At 39.4% G+C, this 16,286-nt stretch overlaps 1 protein-coding gene across 12 annotated transcripts in view; it reads left to right on the forward strand.

Annotated features, from left to right (window-relative positions):
- EYA1 (EYA transcriptional coactivator and phosphatase 1) overlaps nucleotides 1-16,286 on the forward strand; it is a 111,698-nt gene that overhangs the window by 23,625 nt on the left and 71,787 nt on the right. For 5 of the 12 annotated variants that reach the window (XM_077352166.1, XM_077352173.1, XM_077352163.1 and 2 more), the window contains 4 exons: nucleotides 4,513-4,590; nucleotides 5,896-5,965; nucleotides 6,241-6,386; nucleotides 8,563-8,700. In XM_077352166.1, coding sequence (XP_077208281.1) covers nucleotides 4,513-4,590; nucleotides 5,896-5,965; nucleotides 6,241-6,386; nucleotides 8,563-8,700 — 432 coding nt within the window. The remainder of the gene's footprint in view (nucleotides 1-4,512; nucleotides 4,591-5,895; nucleotides 5,966-6,240; nucleotides 6,387-8,562; nucleotides 8,701-16,286) is intronic. The other 7 variants (XM_077352168.1, XM_077352171.1, XM_077352174.1 and 4 more) reach the window with 3 other exon arrangements.

The following is a 16,286-nucleotide window of genomic DNA, read 5'->3' on the forward strand; positions in this document are numbered from 1 at the left end:
ATCTTGGTTTCCTCTATTTTGGATGCCCTCTTACATTCTTTCCTACTTGTGAAAAGCACAACAGAAGGGGAAGAACATCTGCCATTGCAGATTCATCACACTCTTGGAATCCCTTCCTGTTCCCTCGATTTAGGAGAGAAGGAAGAGTGTAATTTTCCTCACGCAGTGTCATCTCGCCTATTCTTCATCCTGTATGGCAGAATGCGCTTGCTGTTACATGTAAACAGGCAAATTGTATTTGTGCACGCTTCACTCAAACCAGGATTACACACGTGAATCAAATTAATGTTTGGAGTTGCTGTTTGCAACTCACAAGGAAACTGCAGTTTGTCTGTTCTGATATAATAGCAAACTAATTTGCTACAGAACTGCATGGGCAAGAAAGTAAAGCTTACATGAACATTCCTGAAACTCTTGAGGCTAATTAATATACTGTCAAACCATGGAATGACATCAGAACCATGCCAATGATTCATGCTTCAGGGATCATTTTCTTAGGAAACTGTTATTTCATTATTCTTAAGATCAAATTGATTTCCTAAAGACAAGTATCCAGTACACACTTTATGAGTATAAAAAAATGAACTCATGCTGTACAGTGTTGCAGAGTTAAAGTAATATGTTGTACAGTGTTGCAGAGTTAAAGTCATATTCGCTCTTTATTATTGACAAATGAGGTGGTGATAGTGGTGAGATTAGGATAATTCTGGCCACAGAGGCAACTCCACTTGATGAAGTGGTTGCTGCAATGACAGCTTTGACTCTTTAGAGGAATAGTTGAACCACACATTTAACCTCCCTTGCCTGTATTACAGTCTGAAATCTCTGAGAAGCAGTACCACCAGCCATTGAGACTGGGCCACTGGCACTTGCTGGAAATGAGCCAGAAGAGGCTGCAGTTGGTAACATTTCCGTTCCAGGGTCAGAAAAGGTCCTAAAATTGTGCTCCAGCCTAGGCTGACTAGACCACACACAGCTTTTTTGGTGGAACAATGGAACTTCTGCACAAAATTGGTGTGATGGACAAGGGGTTGCATAGTCCTCCACTAATTGATTGTTGTGAATTGTTAATATCTTCTTTGTTAGTATCTATTAATTGTCTTGTGAATCATCCATTTAGTATGATCAGTGTTGTCCAATTGGATCTAAAATAACCAGTTGTTCCTGGACATGTTTATTTTGGAAGAAGTGATTGGATTTCTTAGTGTCTTTCCTGTTAAGGCTGGGCCTTTGGGGTGAGTGCAGAGCAGGCAAATTTAATTACAGTTCCAAATAAATGATATAGCAGTGTACGTGCTTAGGGTACCTTCAGTGTACATGTTGCAGTGTACATGCAACATCATTACGAGTTAGGAGAGAACTGAAGTATTTTTTCAAGTGCAAACATTTAGACTTAGTTTTAGGCAGTACGGGAGGAGCCGGCACACAGCCAGAGCAGTTTTGAAAACATTTACTATACCCTGTTATTCAGCTGAAGAGACAAGCTACTTTTAAATAAAAAGTGGCTTTCCTCATCTGTTGCAATAATAACTTTCAAAATACCTCCAGCTGGGTGCAAACCGTCCACACTGGGATTTACAGCTGTCTAGTATGGTGGCCTCTTGTGATGCAGAGTGATAAGCGGCAGAAATGCTGTCTGAAGCTGTATGTCCATGAGGTTGGGAGTTCGATCCCAGCAGCCGGCTCAAGGTTGACTCAGCCTTCCATCCTTCCGAGGTTGGTAAAATGAATACCCAGCTTTGCTACTGGGGGGTAAAACGGTAATGACTGGGGAAGTCACTGGCAAGGCCGCGTATTGAGTCTGCCATGAAAACGCTGGAGGGCATCACCCCAAGGGTCAGACATAACTCGGTGCTTGCACAGGAGATACCTTTACCTTTAGTATGATGGCCTTGGTGCTCCGAATGTATGTTCAAAGTTGGTCCTTAGCATTGCACTTCTGTTCTATACAACTAGCATAATGTTGAAACAAGTGCCTCATTGGTCATCTATATGCATGCTTTTGGGGATTATGGATCAATGTCACTGTAGGACAATGTTCCAGTAATCAGCATTTTTAAACATTGACAAGCAGTTTTGAATGAACCATGCCTTTGTGTCTGAACTGTGTGTTTGTGTTGTGCTTCAGTAATGAGAAGTTGAGTGTTTAGTGATATGAGTGACTGAGTCCTTAGCATTTTGAGCTAAACACACCTGTCTCTCAGTTAATTAGTTTGGCAATTTGTTTTGGATTTATATGATTCATTCATTTTGAACATGGCATCTTCTGCCCCCCCCCACCCGATATCCAGTAGTTGTATATCAACAATATAAAACAGCTATGCGATGCCGTGATATGGAAAGGCAACAGAGATCTAGTAGGCCCAAAAAAAGCAGAGAAGAATTATGCAAAGATAAATCTGAAATTGGAAACCATGGCAACACAAAGAAAACATAGTGAACACTGGACCAAATTCATTCAGTATTTTCAGTTTATTTAAATGTGGTTTCTGAACCACAGCAGATGTGATGTCAATCAATACACATTCACTGCATTTGGTGTGTGGGCGGGGGTGAATTACTTTCGTACCTAGAATGAGATGAACAGTGTCACCCTAAGCAGAAGAACATTCTTTGGTGCATTATATTGATTAGGGGGAAACCATCCCACAATGGTTTACTTGCAACCAGGGCTTCTGAACTGTAGATTCCAGAAAGGATTGTTTGTCTTCAAAGTTTTTAATTGATTTATGTGATTTGTTTCTGAGATTTTAAGAATCATTTGTTTTTTATGTTTAGATTTTCTGCTGGTTCTTTATGGTGGTTTGGTTTCATTGTGGGCTCACATTTTATTGCTGGTTTTATTTGGCCTATTTTAAAACATTATAGTTTTATTAATATTATATTGATTTTAATAATTGTTGGAAGCTGCCTTGTGAATGTTGTGCAGTATATAAGTATAAGTGGCAGGATATAAATATTTTAATAAACATAATGTTTACCTATGACCTTGAGAATGCTTTGGGAACTTTTAACTTTTCTGCCAATCCTAAGGGAATTCTGCAAAACTTTTATTTCTATTATTGCATTACAGTATTTACTCCACTGCAAGACTAGTCCCCCATAAAAATGAGGGGGGCACCTTCTTTTTAAATAAACATGTTTTATATGCTTGGTTGCTTTCCTATACGTATGTAGCAGATCCAGTGCAGCAACAACTATTATACCATATGTGTGTATAAGTAAGATAGCATCAGCATTATTGTGCTCAGTTGGAATATTAATTATTTGTAAAAACTGGAAGAAAACAGTCTTTGGAGAAGGAAAATGCAGAACAATTGGGCAAGGAATATGTTCAAATATCCCAAAATAAATTATTTCAAAGCTAAATTTGAACACTATTTTGATCACCATATACTTGTGCTGAAATTTCTTAATTACTTGCCTTTGCAGAACTAGTAGCTAATTGAGGCCAAATCTGTAGCCCAGTGCGAGGCTGGTTCCTCTTTTCTATATTATTTAGAATTATTTTATCCTGCTTTTGCATAGCACTCAAAAGTGAGTTAGAAAATAAGACAAACATAAAAATACAATTAATAAAACATCTGTTTGCCACAATAGAACCCCCAGCACAAACATTAAGCAGGCAATGAACCACAAGAACTACCCAAACTGTTTATGGTTCTGTTAGTATGACACACCTGAACACAGACTGTCGCACTCTCTAGTTCTGCCCAGTCTTGCATTATTTGTAGAAAGGGAAAGGGATGGACCAATGCTGCATCTAGACCTTATTCATTTAGCATTGATATCCCTGTTTCCTCCCTAGTTCTGCCACAGAAACCAGATTATGAGCTAGAAGAATCTGAGGGAAAAGAGGCTAAATTTGTGCCAAAGATGCTTGAAGAATATTGTTTTTTTTTATCTTGTTTAGATCTGAGTATATTCAATTTGGTTCTAATATCAAAGAACCATAGAGCTGGAAGGGATATATAGGCCATCTAGTCAAACCCCCTGCTGAATGTAGGATCAACCTAAAGCATCCATACTAAGTATCTGCCCAGCTGCTGCTTCAAGAATGTCATATATATCTATACAATATCTAAAATAAGCTGTTTTAGGGGAAGTTGCTGGAATGAATGTTATTTAAAGCTCTAGTCAGTAAAATGTTTGTTTATTTAATAAAACATTTTTGCCTCTCAGCCTAAAGCAGTTTTCAAGGCGGCTTAAAATATTAATGTAGCAAATCAGCAAGAAAACAAAATATCAGAATAACAACTGCAAAAATAGCAGCCCACAATAAGACATTAAAATAACCTTAACCAGAAAGAACAAGGGTTAAAATATCAAGGGTTAAAAAGGGTTAAAAATTCCTGCGTTGAGCGGGGGGTTGGACTATATGGCCTGTATGGCCCCTTCCAACTCTATGATTCTATGATCATATAGAATTTAAGAATTTGTGTATGCATGCATGCATGGTTATTAGTTCGCAAGCATTAGTATATGTAGAACCCATTTTATTTATATTTCTAGTTAAAACAGAGCCAATGAGCAGCAGTGAAATTGCTACTACTACAGCAGACGGGTCTTTAGACAGTTTCTCAGGATCAGGTAAGGAAAAAGCACATAAAATAGGCATAACAAAAAAATTAATTGTTATTCAGTGCGTTCTTATGTACATATTGTCCTTGTCAGCTGTTGCCACTTTTTCAGTCATCAAATCTTTGAAATTAAATTACACATACTGTCTAGAATTTTTTTTCCTTTTTGCCATTCTTTGTTGAAATATTGCAGGCATTTTAGAAATACTGTTAGATCTGGTATTTAAATACATCTATCTTTTAAAATGTGAAGATATTTTCGTTTCTGATTCATTGTTGTGAGTACTGATAGGTACAGTAGAAATCAGCTCTGGCTTGTATTTTAAAGTCATATATATATATTTACCCATGTACTAACTATGATACCAAGATATTGACATTCAAGATTTTTCTTTTTAAAAATTAACTTCTTCAAGCATTACAGGTAGAATTTCTTTAGTGAATATATGTGTAGCCTCCTGTTAGCAGTACCCAGCCATTTGGGAGTGGTGGGAAATAAATCGAAATAATAATAATAATAATAATAATAATAATAATAATAATAATAATAATAATAATAATAATAATAATAGCAGAAAATTTCTTTTGCAAATCTGCATGACCTCCTAAACCCATGGCTAAGTCTTGAAAAAGCAAGATCTGCATGACCTTTGGGCAGAACGCAATGACAGTGCTTTCAAATAAGCCTCATGATTTTAAAACATCCTTAGACAATTATGTTGGCTGAGCAAAGAGTTCTCCCAGTAACTTTCAGTTTATTGCATCTTTTCCTGTATCCAAGGTCACAGAAGCTCATTGAAAGGACAAAGTAATGAACACTAAAGACAATAATAATCCACACTCCCCATCAAGTGTCTTGAAAAAAATGAAATGTCACTAGTTAGAAGAACATAGTCATATACTGATTGAAAGTTGGCCATGATGTAAAACAGCTCACTTTTTAACAGCTTACCATTCATTAAGTATGTAATCAGTTTTGGAAGGGGAGTGTAGTTCTGACAAAGGAAGACTTAAATGTTCTTTAAATGGAAACAAAAAATGAGATAGATGATTAAAAGGACCCTTAATTCTGACATACCTTTAAGTATGACATACTTTACGAATGGTCTCTTACGGCCAGTTTAAAAATGGCTAATTTGTAATAAAGATATTGAAAATTGTTGTGCTAGTCTGGATTCAAGTAAAGTATTACTTGGCACTAATTTAATTTAATCAAACTTTGTTAAATTTCTAAAGTTCCCTTAGTAAAAATAATATTTAGATTAGATGTGTGTGTGTTTACACTTCCATATGCTTTTTTTCCTCCTTCATGCAGCAATTGGAAGCAGTGGCTTCAGCCCAAGACAAACTCACCAGTTTTCCCCACCACAGATATACCCTTCCAAGTAAGATGTCTGTTTCTTTAAGAAAATAAAAAAGAAGTAAAGTAAAACATCGTTTATAATTATAATTGAATCCATCTGTCAAGTCATAATTGAAATCAGTTTACCCTTGAGAGAAACTGAAGTATGAACAATCTGAAACTGTTTTTTTAGACATAGAAAATTGGTTAATTAATTAATTAGTATTGCACAGTGGCCAAGGAATTTTAAGAAGAATGATTGCATGTTTCTATCTAACGCAAAGGCTTTCCTGTTTTCTGTCATTGTGCAACAAATAGCAGACCATACCCACATATTCTTCCTACTCCTTCTTCACAAACTATGGCTGCATATGGGCAGACTCAGTTTACTACAGGGATGCAGCAAGCCACAGCTTATTCAACATACCCCCAGCCTGGCCAGCCATATGGAATTCCATCATATGGTGAGTAAAGTTACTTGACAAAGAAACAAATATTTGTGAAGTTTCATTGGACTAAGAAGTTACTTTGCTGCTGGCAGTAGTACTAACTGTGATGAGAGAACTAATTTTCAGTAGCAGAACCTAATTACCAAGTTACTATGATATGGCATAAATATTTTCGACTACAGGTTAGGTCTGGAAAGTAGTAGGTCACCATTACAGGATTTTAGAAACATGCCTCTAAATGTGCTGTTTGTCTGCCTTTGTGTGTCTTCCTATCCTATCCTATAATATGCAACATGTTATGTAGTGTTATATATATATGTAAGCCCAACCAGAATTTTGCCAGATACAGTCATATGATCAGTATAAGGCTCATGAACAAGGATCAATGCGTTTTCACTTTAGCATGTCCTGAATTGTTTTAATTTAAACCAACCAACTAAAACAGTCCAAATTTAACAAGAGAAATGTACTAGCACCTAAAGATTCTGATCTGCCTCTCTTCTGATCTTACCTTCCTTTACTAATCATGGGATATGTTGCAAAAGCTCTCAAAAGCATACATGTGCTAGTTGAAAAAATACATGCTTTGTCCTGATTTCTTCTGGCTGTTATTAGGTATTTTAAAACTGCTTACTAAACACAAAGAGTAGAGTTCAGACAAATTATGCACTTTGAAGTTCCATTGATTTCCATGTGAGATATTTGAAACCAATAGAACTTCAAAGTGCTTAATTTTGGCTGAACTTTGTTTGTCCTTCAGGCAAAGTGGAATCCAATCAAATACTTTAAAACAATAATAAAGCTAACAGTAGCACTTCCCAATCCACGATTGGGAACACATAAAAATTCCATAATAGTATATCCTGATCTTATTATTCAAACCAGCCAACCAACTAAAAAAACTGAGTACAAATTTTAAAAGTAGAGTACTGGCATATCTCAGGACTCCTGCCCTAAAAGTTTTGATCTGCCTCTCTTTTATCAACAGTACTCTGATTACGGGGTCAGTTTCAAATTTTCATGGGTGTCAGACAACCAGTATAATGGGATTCCTTTATCTTTTGGTACACCCCCTTTCTCATAACCACACCAATTCCATTTGGGTCCTTCCCATTGGCTCTTCTTTATCCACACCTTTTCCCATTTCAATCTTGTAAAAAACCTCACAGGTTTTTAAATTCGTAGGAAAACAGCCAAGGCAAACTCATGGTAGTCACAAGTTTGCCATCAGGTTTTGGAATTCAGAAGCAACTCCCCTCCCCCCAACATTTTAATCCTGAAGTTAACTGAAGCACACAAGCAGCAGTATCTTGCTTAATGCCATAGAGGAGTCACTGGTGGGGATGTGTGGTTCAGCTTAAAATACCCCCCAAAACTCAAATCAACACTGATTGGAGTTCTTCTCGGGTTTTGTTGAGCTGTGATTATTCCTCTTATTCTGGAGCTCGTAGCAAAGCCTCAATAACAGCATTGGGCAGTTGGTGGGAATTGCTCCCCCTCTTCTGAAGACTTTTTTGAAAATATTTATTTATTTATTTGATTTATTACTCACTGATCCCAAAACTGGCTTGCAGCAAGTTACAGTACCACAATACAATAATTAAAACACCCCATTAAAACATCCCCTCCCAGGCAACAAAAACAATCCTCATCCCCTCCTGCTCAACGGCCTCTCCAAGTGCTTCAAGAGAGGTCCATGGGGATCTGGCTGCCATGGCTGAGCTGGGGAGGGGCCTCTGATCTTAATTGCTCTGGCCTCAACCAAATGCCTGGTGGATGAGCATCATCTTGAAGGTTCGACGGAACTATGAAAACTCCATCAGGGCCGTCAGCTCTTCCAGGAGTTCATTCCACCAGGTTGGGGCCAGGATCGAAGAGGCCCTGGACCTGGTTGAGGCCAGGCATACCTCTTGTGGGCCAGATTAGAATCCACAGATTAGAATTTCTCATATTTATTTGTATATGTGATCTTATTATGGTGTAATCTGCCCAGCATTTTAGGAGATGGGGCAGAAAATAAGTACTATAATAATAATAAAAGTAAAAATTAGAAATATTGTTTTGAATACTAATTAAATGGAATGTAGATTAGTATGGTTTTGAATTGCATGAATATGTATGTGTGATTTATTTGCTATCCTGTCAGTGTTTAACTGTGAACAAATAGCTTTGCTATCACTAACTGATTTAGGTGCATTGTGGGCAGGCATCAAGACAGAAGGTGGATTGTCACAAACACAGTCACCTGGACAGACAGGCTTTCTAAGTTATGGCGCTAGCTTTAGCACTCCCCAACCAGGACAAGCTCCATACAGTTACCAGATGCAAGGTATGTATACATAACTAGTATCTATTTGGTTTATATATTATTTTGATTTTTTTTAAGTATGAATAACAAATATAGCATACCAGCTGATGCTGATATCCTCTTTTAATGCTACTTTTTCAAAAGATGTGTCTAATTCAGCCAGTTATAAATTCATTTTAAAAATTTACTGTCACAGTTAAAATTCATAGACTAAGAATCATAGCCTTCAATTAACCCCTTAAAACAAATATATAAATGATCTGTCTTGTAGTCAAAACCAAATTTTAATATAGAAATTCTGTTTTTTTAAATAATAGTTCTCTACTGTGATGAAAAATGGAATTGCATGAAAAATCATATAATGGAAATGATGATGATGATGATGATGATGATGAATTTACTTTATATACTGCCCTCCCTAGCAACTCAGGGTGGTGTACAACAGTATGAATATAAACTGACATGGTTTCATCTGTTAGGTGTGTTCTGTACTGTACATTTAAGATGACATTCCCTACAAGCTAATTTGTCAGAATGATTTAATTAATGTTTATTGTATACGCAGGAAGTTGAATGAATGTTTAGATGTTATCAGTTGCAGATTCTCCCCGAGCAGTTTTAAGTATTTACTTGATATTTCATGTTGTGCCTAATACATTTTATATTTTTCTGTGTCAATACTTTGGAATCTAATTCTTCTTAGAATGATTTTTAAAAGATTTAAAACTCCTCAGAAATATAATCTCTAATTTTAGATGGGTCAGTGAAAGTCGTGGATACTGAGCCTCTAAAAACCTTAGAACAGATGTTATGAGGCAGACTGATGTTAATGTATTAGATAGATCATACTTCATGAATAGGTTTACTACTGAATAGCTTTTAGGACATATTGATCTGGTATTTTGCTTATAAGCAAGGGAAATTTTTACCTTTTGATTTGATAGCAAACTGTATGACAGATGACAGCCTTGACATAATGTCTGCATTAAGACTAACCTTCTTACAACACAGAGAACATGATTTTAAGCTACGTAAAGTTTTCTTAGATAAAATGAAGGCATTTTAAAACAAATATAAGTGCTTTTTCAGAGTCCTTAGTCCCTAAAAATACACTTCGTTAATTTTGTTCACTGCTTGATTGCTGTTCAGCTGCTATTTCAGCAGCACATTTTTTTTTGCTTAAATCAGTCATTGGATTCTCTGTGGAAGTAATGACATTATCACATAGCAAATCAAATTTACCATATGACATTGTTACTGAAATGAAACCAAGTTGTAGTAAGAACAATATTTCTTGCCTTATCCTGTTCTTACTCTGAACACATAAACTTGGTACCCTTTGAAGGACTTGCCACAAATTGCCAAAAGGAAAATGGCTTTTCAGAGGGATGAAAATACAACAAAAAGCTCTGCTTCTTCCAATTTCAGGTCATCTTGGATTAATCATAACTAATTTCAGAGATGATACATGCCATAATAGGATGACATGTTTCCATATTGCTTATGTACCATTGCTGATTCAGGATGCCCAGGCTATCCCAATTTCATCAGATCTCAGAAACTATGCAGCATTGGCCCTGGTTAATACTTGGATGGAAAACCACCAAGGAAGTTCAGAGTTGCTACACTGGCAGGCAATGGCAAGCCACCTCTATTTGGCACTTTATGCACACTCAATGCTGATTCAAACATTCACTATCTGAGGTCCCAAATCTATGTGACAGGCTTCTAAATTTCTCCATTGCCACCTAATTCCCTTTGTTTATAAAAACTGCAGGTGCCCAATCTTGATTGGGCCACCAACCGAGGGGGGGGGGACACTTGTTCATTTATATATGCACCACACAAGCACATGCTATTTTCAAATGCTTACACACCAGAGATTTGGATCCTGAAAAATGGTGCGTGGGTGGAGTGAACAGGTGCTCATCCTCACCCTACATAACAATTTAATTGTTAATTGTTAATATCACTAGCTTCAAAGCGTATACATAAGAACGGGCTTTGAAAGGGTCCCTCCCATTCAGCTGGCCGGCCGCTTTCCAGGCGGCCGAAAAGCGCAAAGGGAGTGGAGGGCCCGGGTGTGCTTTCCAGGCCGTGGAGAAGTGCTCCCTCCCCCGCCCTCCCGTGGGTTGAGTGCTTCCCCAGGGCCTGGAAAGCACTCCTTCACCCCCACCCCGTAGCCGGTCCTCTTACCTGGGGCCTTGCAAATGGAGCCACAGAGTCACAGACATGCCTGGCTGTTATAGCCAGGCACATCTATGAGTCAAGGGGTAAGGGCTCGGTGAGGGAGGGCGGGAGCTGTAGGGGCAGGGCCAATCAAGGTGCAGCTGGCTGCACCCTGATTGGCCCTGGAGAGGTCGGACCGTTTGTCCCCCAAGGCTGTTTCAGAATTATATAGAGGCACCAAATGGATAAGATTTTCTATTTTATTTATTTATTTATTTATTTATTTCCCACAACTTCCGAGACTAGCTCATGGTGGGTTACAGGTTGTCCGTGCTAAAACCCTAATAAAACCCCATTAAAACAATGGACATAATCCAAGGACTATCCCAACCAGAATCGAATTTATTGCCACTCACAGATATTATCAACTGCCTTAGTCCAATCTCAGTCTTAATCACCCAGTTACTTATGCATCTTGACTGTAACCAGACATTCCTGCCCCCCCCCCCTTTCTTTATGTAACGGTTGAAGAAATTTTGTTTCACTATATTTGAAAAAGTGTGCTTCCATACGAAAGCTTATACTTTGAATAAAACTTAATTGGTCTTAAAGGTGCTACTGGACTCAAAAGAAGAATGTGTATAACATCCTGTTTCACTCAGTAGCTACTCAATTACTCTGATGAGCCAGCAACATGGCATAAAGGCTGAGGCCTTCTCCTGATGTTGCGCTGGTATTCAGAGGTTTACTGCCTCTGATGTAGAGGCTTCCTTTAGTTATCATGGCTAGTAGCCACTGATAGAACTATGAAACTGTTTAACTTCCATTTAAAGTTGTCTATGCCTGTGGCCATCACTATATCCTTTGGAATTAAATATCACATTTTAATCATTCATCGGGGCAACAAGGTACCACCCTCCTGAAACCAACTCCTGATGAAATAAACTATTAGGTTTTCTGCCTAACCAAAGTGCATGAATGCCAGCACGATCAATTCACCGTCACCAACAGCCCAGGCATTGATCCAGGAGATCCCGTTCCCAATACTGAAGAAAATCAGGGTCACGGTGCAGTTCCGGGGGCTGCCTTGTGAAATGGAGGTCGACTCTGGCTTAGTGCTCTCAATAATTTTTCAGTAGACTTTTAAGCAGTTATGTCCCAAGGGGGGACCATGTCTCCCGCCTCTTAAACTTCTTCTCACAGACTTCCAGGGGAAGAAGGTGCCAGTCCACAGCATTAGGGATTTCAATGTGCAGTTCAAACAGTTCTCCAACACATTGCAGCTAATCATAGTTATAGGCCACCACACCAGTCAGCTGGACCTCGATTGGTTTGATCCATTGGACACCAATGTCACTGGGATCCAACACATCCATAGCACTTGCTATAATGAGGACTGCAAAGACTTCATGGCCATGTTTGACAAGTCTCTAGGGTGCTATAGTGGCCCAACATTTTCCCTGGTTCTTGATGTAGTTTGTCCACCAGTTCAGTTGAAGGGTAGGCATGTTCTCTGAAGGCTAAAATGGATACTGAACTGGACCATCTAATCCAGCCTTTCTCAACGTTTTTTATCATTGAGAAGCCCCTGAAATATTCTTCAGGCTTCGAGAAAGCCCAGAAGTGGCACGATCATGTTGAATATGGTTGGGAATCATGGCTATGTACATGCCCACCCAAGGCCCCTCCCCTTCCCACCCCTGGCATGCCCATCATTGAAGGGGCAGGACAACATGACCGTATATGGTCATATCACCCAATAAATGTTTAACAAATTTAAATAATATTTTAAAAATTAACTCCTACCCATTGAGGAAACCCTTCTAGGGCTGTCAAGAAACCACAGGGTTGACAAAGCCTGATCTAATTGAACAAGGGGTGCTTGAGCCAGTCCCACATGCACTCAGGGAAACCCCAGTATTTACTCCTCTCAAATCCAACAGGAACATCACGATATGCACTGACTACAATTGTATGCCAAGTTCAACCTTGCCTGCCAACAACTGCCTGTCGATGATGCCACCACTGAAGCACAAACCATGTAACCCACAGAGGGGCCTTCTGAGTCAAGAGGCTCCAATTTGGTGTCAGCATTACTCTGCGGATCTTTCAAGCTTTCATGGAAGATGATCTTAATAGTCTTCCGGGTGTCATCCCATACTTCAATAACATCCTTGTACCTGGCAGCTCTGACACTGAGCTTGCATTATGCCTGCGTGAGGTCCTGCACTGTTTCCAGTCCGCCAGTCTAAAGGTAAAGTGTGAAAATTGTCACCTTAGCATGCCATCTGTAAAGTTTCTCAGGTTCTTGATTTGTGCCAATGGCATGTACTCCACGGCATCCAAAGTGAAGGCCATCCAGCAAGCCCTTCTGCTGCAGTCAAAGCAAGGCCTGCGATCATGCCTGAACTTGCTCAATTTCTACCACTCATTCCTTCCAAACAAAGTCGCTGAGCCACTGCATCACCTTCGGTACAAGAAAGCCTCATGCTCTGGGGCCGAGCTCAACAAACAACATACGACACTATCAAAAGTCTCCTGTTCTCCAACAGAATCCTTGTTGTCAGCCAGTTATCCTAACTTGCAATGCCTCTCCATTTGAAATTTGAGCAGTCCCCAGCTACCTACTGCCCAATGAGTGCTATGCTCTCATTGTCTACTACTACTACACTCTGTCTTTGGCCTAATGAAAGCATGCCCAAATCAACAAAGAAGCCCTTGTGACCATCGCTGGCAGCAAGAAGTTCTATAACTATGTCTAGAGCTACAATTTCACTATAGTCATTGATTGCAAACCCCTATTTGTATCAGACTCCTATTTGCAAACCCTCTTTGCATCGGACCACCAAACAAAGATCCTTTCTCCAAGAATGCTGCATTGGTCCATCTTCCTTTATAGCTATGATTACTTGCAACAGCATCCTGGAAAGGGCACTGGGAATGCTGACATCTTCAGACACCTGCCACTTCCAAGTGTTAACACTGATCTGTCGTCAGCTCATAGGGTCCAGCTCATAGAAACTCTTCCCCAACTGCCTCTCCACAGTTCAAATTTCACTGCACATTGGGCTAAGGATTGGGTCTTCTCTCACATCCTCAACTGGGTGTGGAGGGGTGGCCCAAGCGACATCAGGACTTGGTAATCATGCCCATCATCCTCTGGCAGTGTTAACTGCCCACTGAGGCTGCCTGCTGTGGGGAAATTGGGTGTTGGTCCTGACCATGCTATGACTCCAAATGCTGGGGGCCCTGCATGAAAGTCATCTGGGCATTGTCCATATCAAAGCTCTGTCTAGGAGCTATGCATGGTGGCCAGATATCGACACAGAAATTGAGGAGTAAGTCAAGAAGACTGTTATGAGATGCCACAATGGTCATGGCTTCACATAGACTTTGCTGGCCCTTTCCAATGCCAACCATTCCTCATCATCATCAACTCGTATTTGAAATGATGGGAGATCCTGTTGGTCTAAACCATGATGTCCAAGATCATCATCAAGGCTTTGCAATGAGTTTTTACCACCCATGAATCTTCCTGACACCATCATATCCAATAACAGGGATTAGTTCACATCAGCTGAGTTCAAAGAGTTCATGGCCACAAATCTGATATTCCACATTACATCATTGGTATTCAATCTATCCAACATTGGCAAAGCTAAGTGGATTGTGAGAACTACAAAGGAGTTGCTCACCTGGATGATCCAGGGGGTTGGAGCCAAAGCTGATTTCCTGATGCATCAATACATTAAACCAAATTCATCCACCAGGAGGAGTCTAGCAGAGCTCCTCGTGAATAGGAGGCTAGTGATTCTCCTAGACAGACTAAACCCTGACTTCACTTCAGATTGGCGTCCAAGTTAGATTGGCCTTCACCCCATATGACCCCATCTATGCGAAGAACTATAGTAGTGGCCCAGCCTGGATTCTGGCAGTTGTCACCAGGGTGACAAGACTCATCTCATAGGAGGTCCAGTTGCCAGACGAACATGACTTCCAGCAGCATGTGGACCAATGAGGCAGTCCAATTCACTCGTGATGGCAACAGCTCCCACATCCTACTTGGCACCCGAGCCACCGATGGCAAAGCCTGCATGCACACAGGACATTGTGATTGCCCAGTATGGTACAGAGGTCAATTCATCCTACACGGCAGCAATCACCCAAGCAGTACACCCAAGGGTGTACTGATGTCAGTTTTGGTCACCTTAGCCCATCAGCAAATTCCCCTGTGGTACGCCTTCATTTGCAATAAGGGTAGATTCAACCCTGGCATTTCCAAGACTTTGTGTGTCAGTTGGTGTGTTTGTACTTAATGGGGGAGGGGTATTATGTCTGCAGACACAAAGAGACCTTAAGTTTGGAAGTTGAAACTGGGATCCTGATCCTTCACTAGGGATTAGGTGGTCCTGGGTGTTAGTCAATCACTGGGCAAAGTCTATGGACTAGTCATGGGCCTCTGATAACAGCCAATGGCATGTGTTGCTGGGATGCTTGAAAATGTCTATAAGTTTAACAGTTCTGGTTATTGATATTCAGTGTTTTCTTGTTCTAATAAAGTTACTGGTTGTTTGCAACTGAGTGTCCATGTCTTGCTTGAACCCATGGATTGAATATAAACTGTCCCAACTGTACTATATATGGACAGGCTATTTCAGCATATTTCTAAGATTTTATAAAACATGGATTTAATTTAGTAGCAGAATTATTTATTTGTTTGTTTTTCCATTTGTATACTGCCTTTCTCCTGAGATCTCAGGGTGGCTCACAAAAGTAATTAATATGACAGAATACAATAAAATATCATATAAATTCCTAATTTAGTTAATTAAATATTAAAATCCAACCATTTCAGAAGGATCACTTCCTCTCTAGAGAGTAAGGCAGATAAAGTGTATTCTTAATAGTCAGTAGGTGCATGACAGCCAATATTTTGACCGTCTCAGGTATAATTTTGCTTCACTAGTATGCTGAATACCATAACATTGGATGTAGGAATGATTACCATCTTGGTCTCTCTTCATAATCTCATACAAAACCATGTGCTTTTGAGCTATGGGCATACCTTGTTAAAATGTTGTGTAATCTGAAGAACTTTAAAGCACTTCTAAGCTGCTATCCCTGGGTGGCCCACATAACAGTTTTTACAAACCTGTTTCATGTTTGTTACGGTCTAAAAGACCCCAGCTGTTCTCCAAAGGAGACGATAGTGATCATAAGATCAAATAGATATTTCTTATAATATGCGGGCCTAGATGTAGTAGCTGTTTTCATTGGCCTGTGGATTTTCTGATAATATTTATGGATAAAAATAAGCATTTATTTTACATATTCCTTCTGAATTTCCATTAAAATTTATCAGACGTAGATGAAAAGTTGGGTTTTATACCGTTTTTTATCACCCAAAGAGTCTTAAAGTAGCATACAATAACTTTCCC

The sequence above is a fragment of the Paroedura picta genome, chromosome 9 (assembly GCF_049243985.1).
Source record: "Paroedura picta isolate Pp20150507F chromosome 9, Ppicta_v3.0, whole genome shotgun sequence".
Lineage (NCBI taxonomy): Eukaryota > Metazoa > Chordata > Lepidosauria > Squamata > Gekkonidae > Paroedura > Paroedura picta.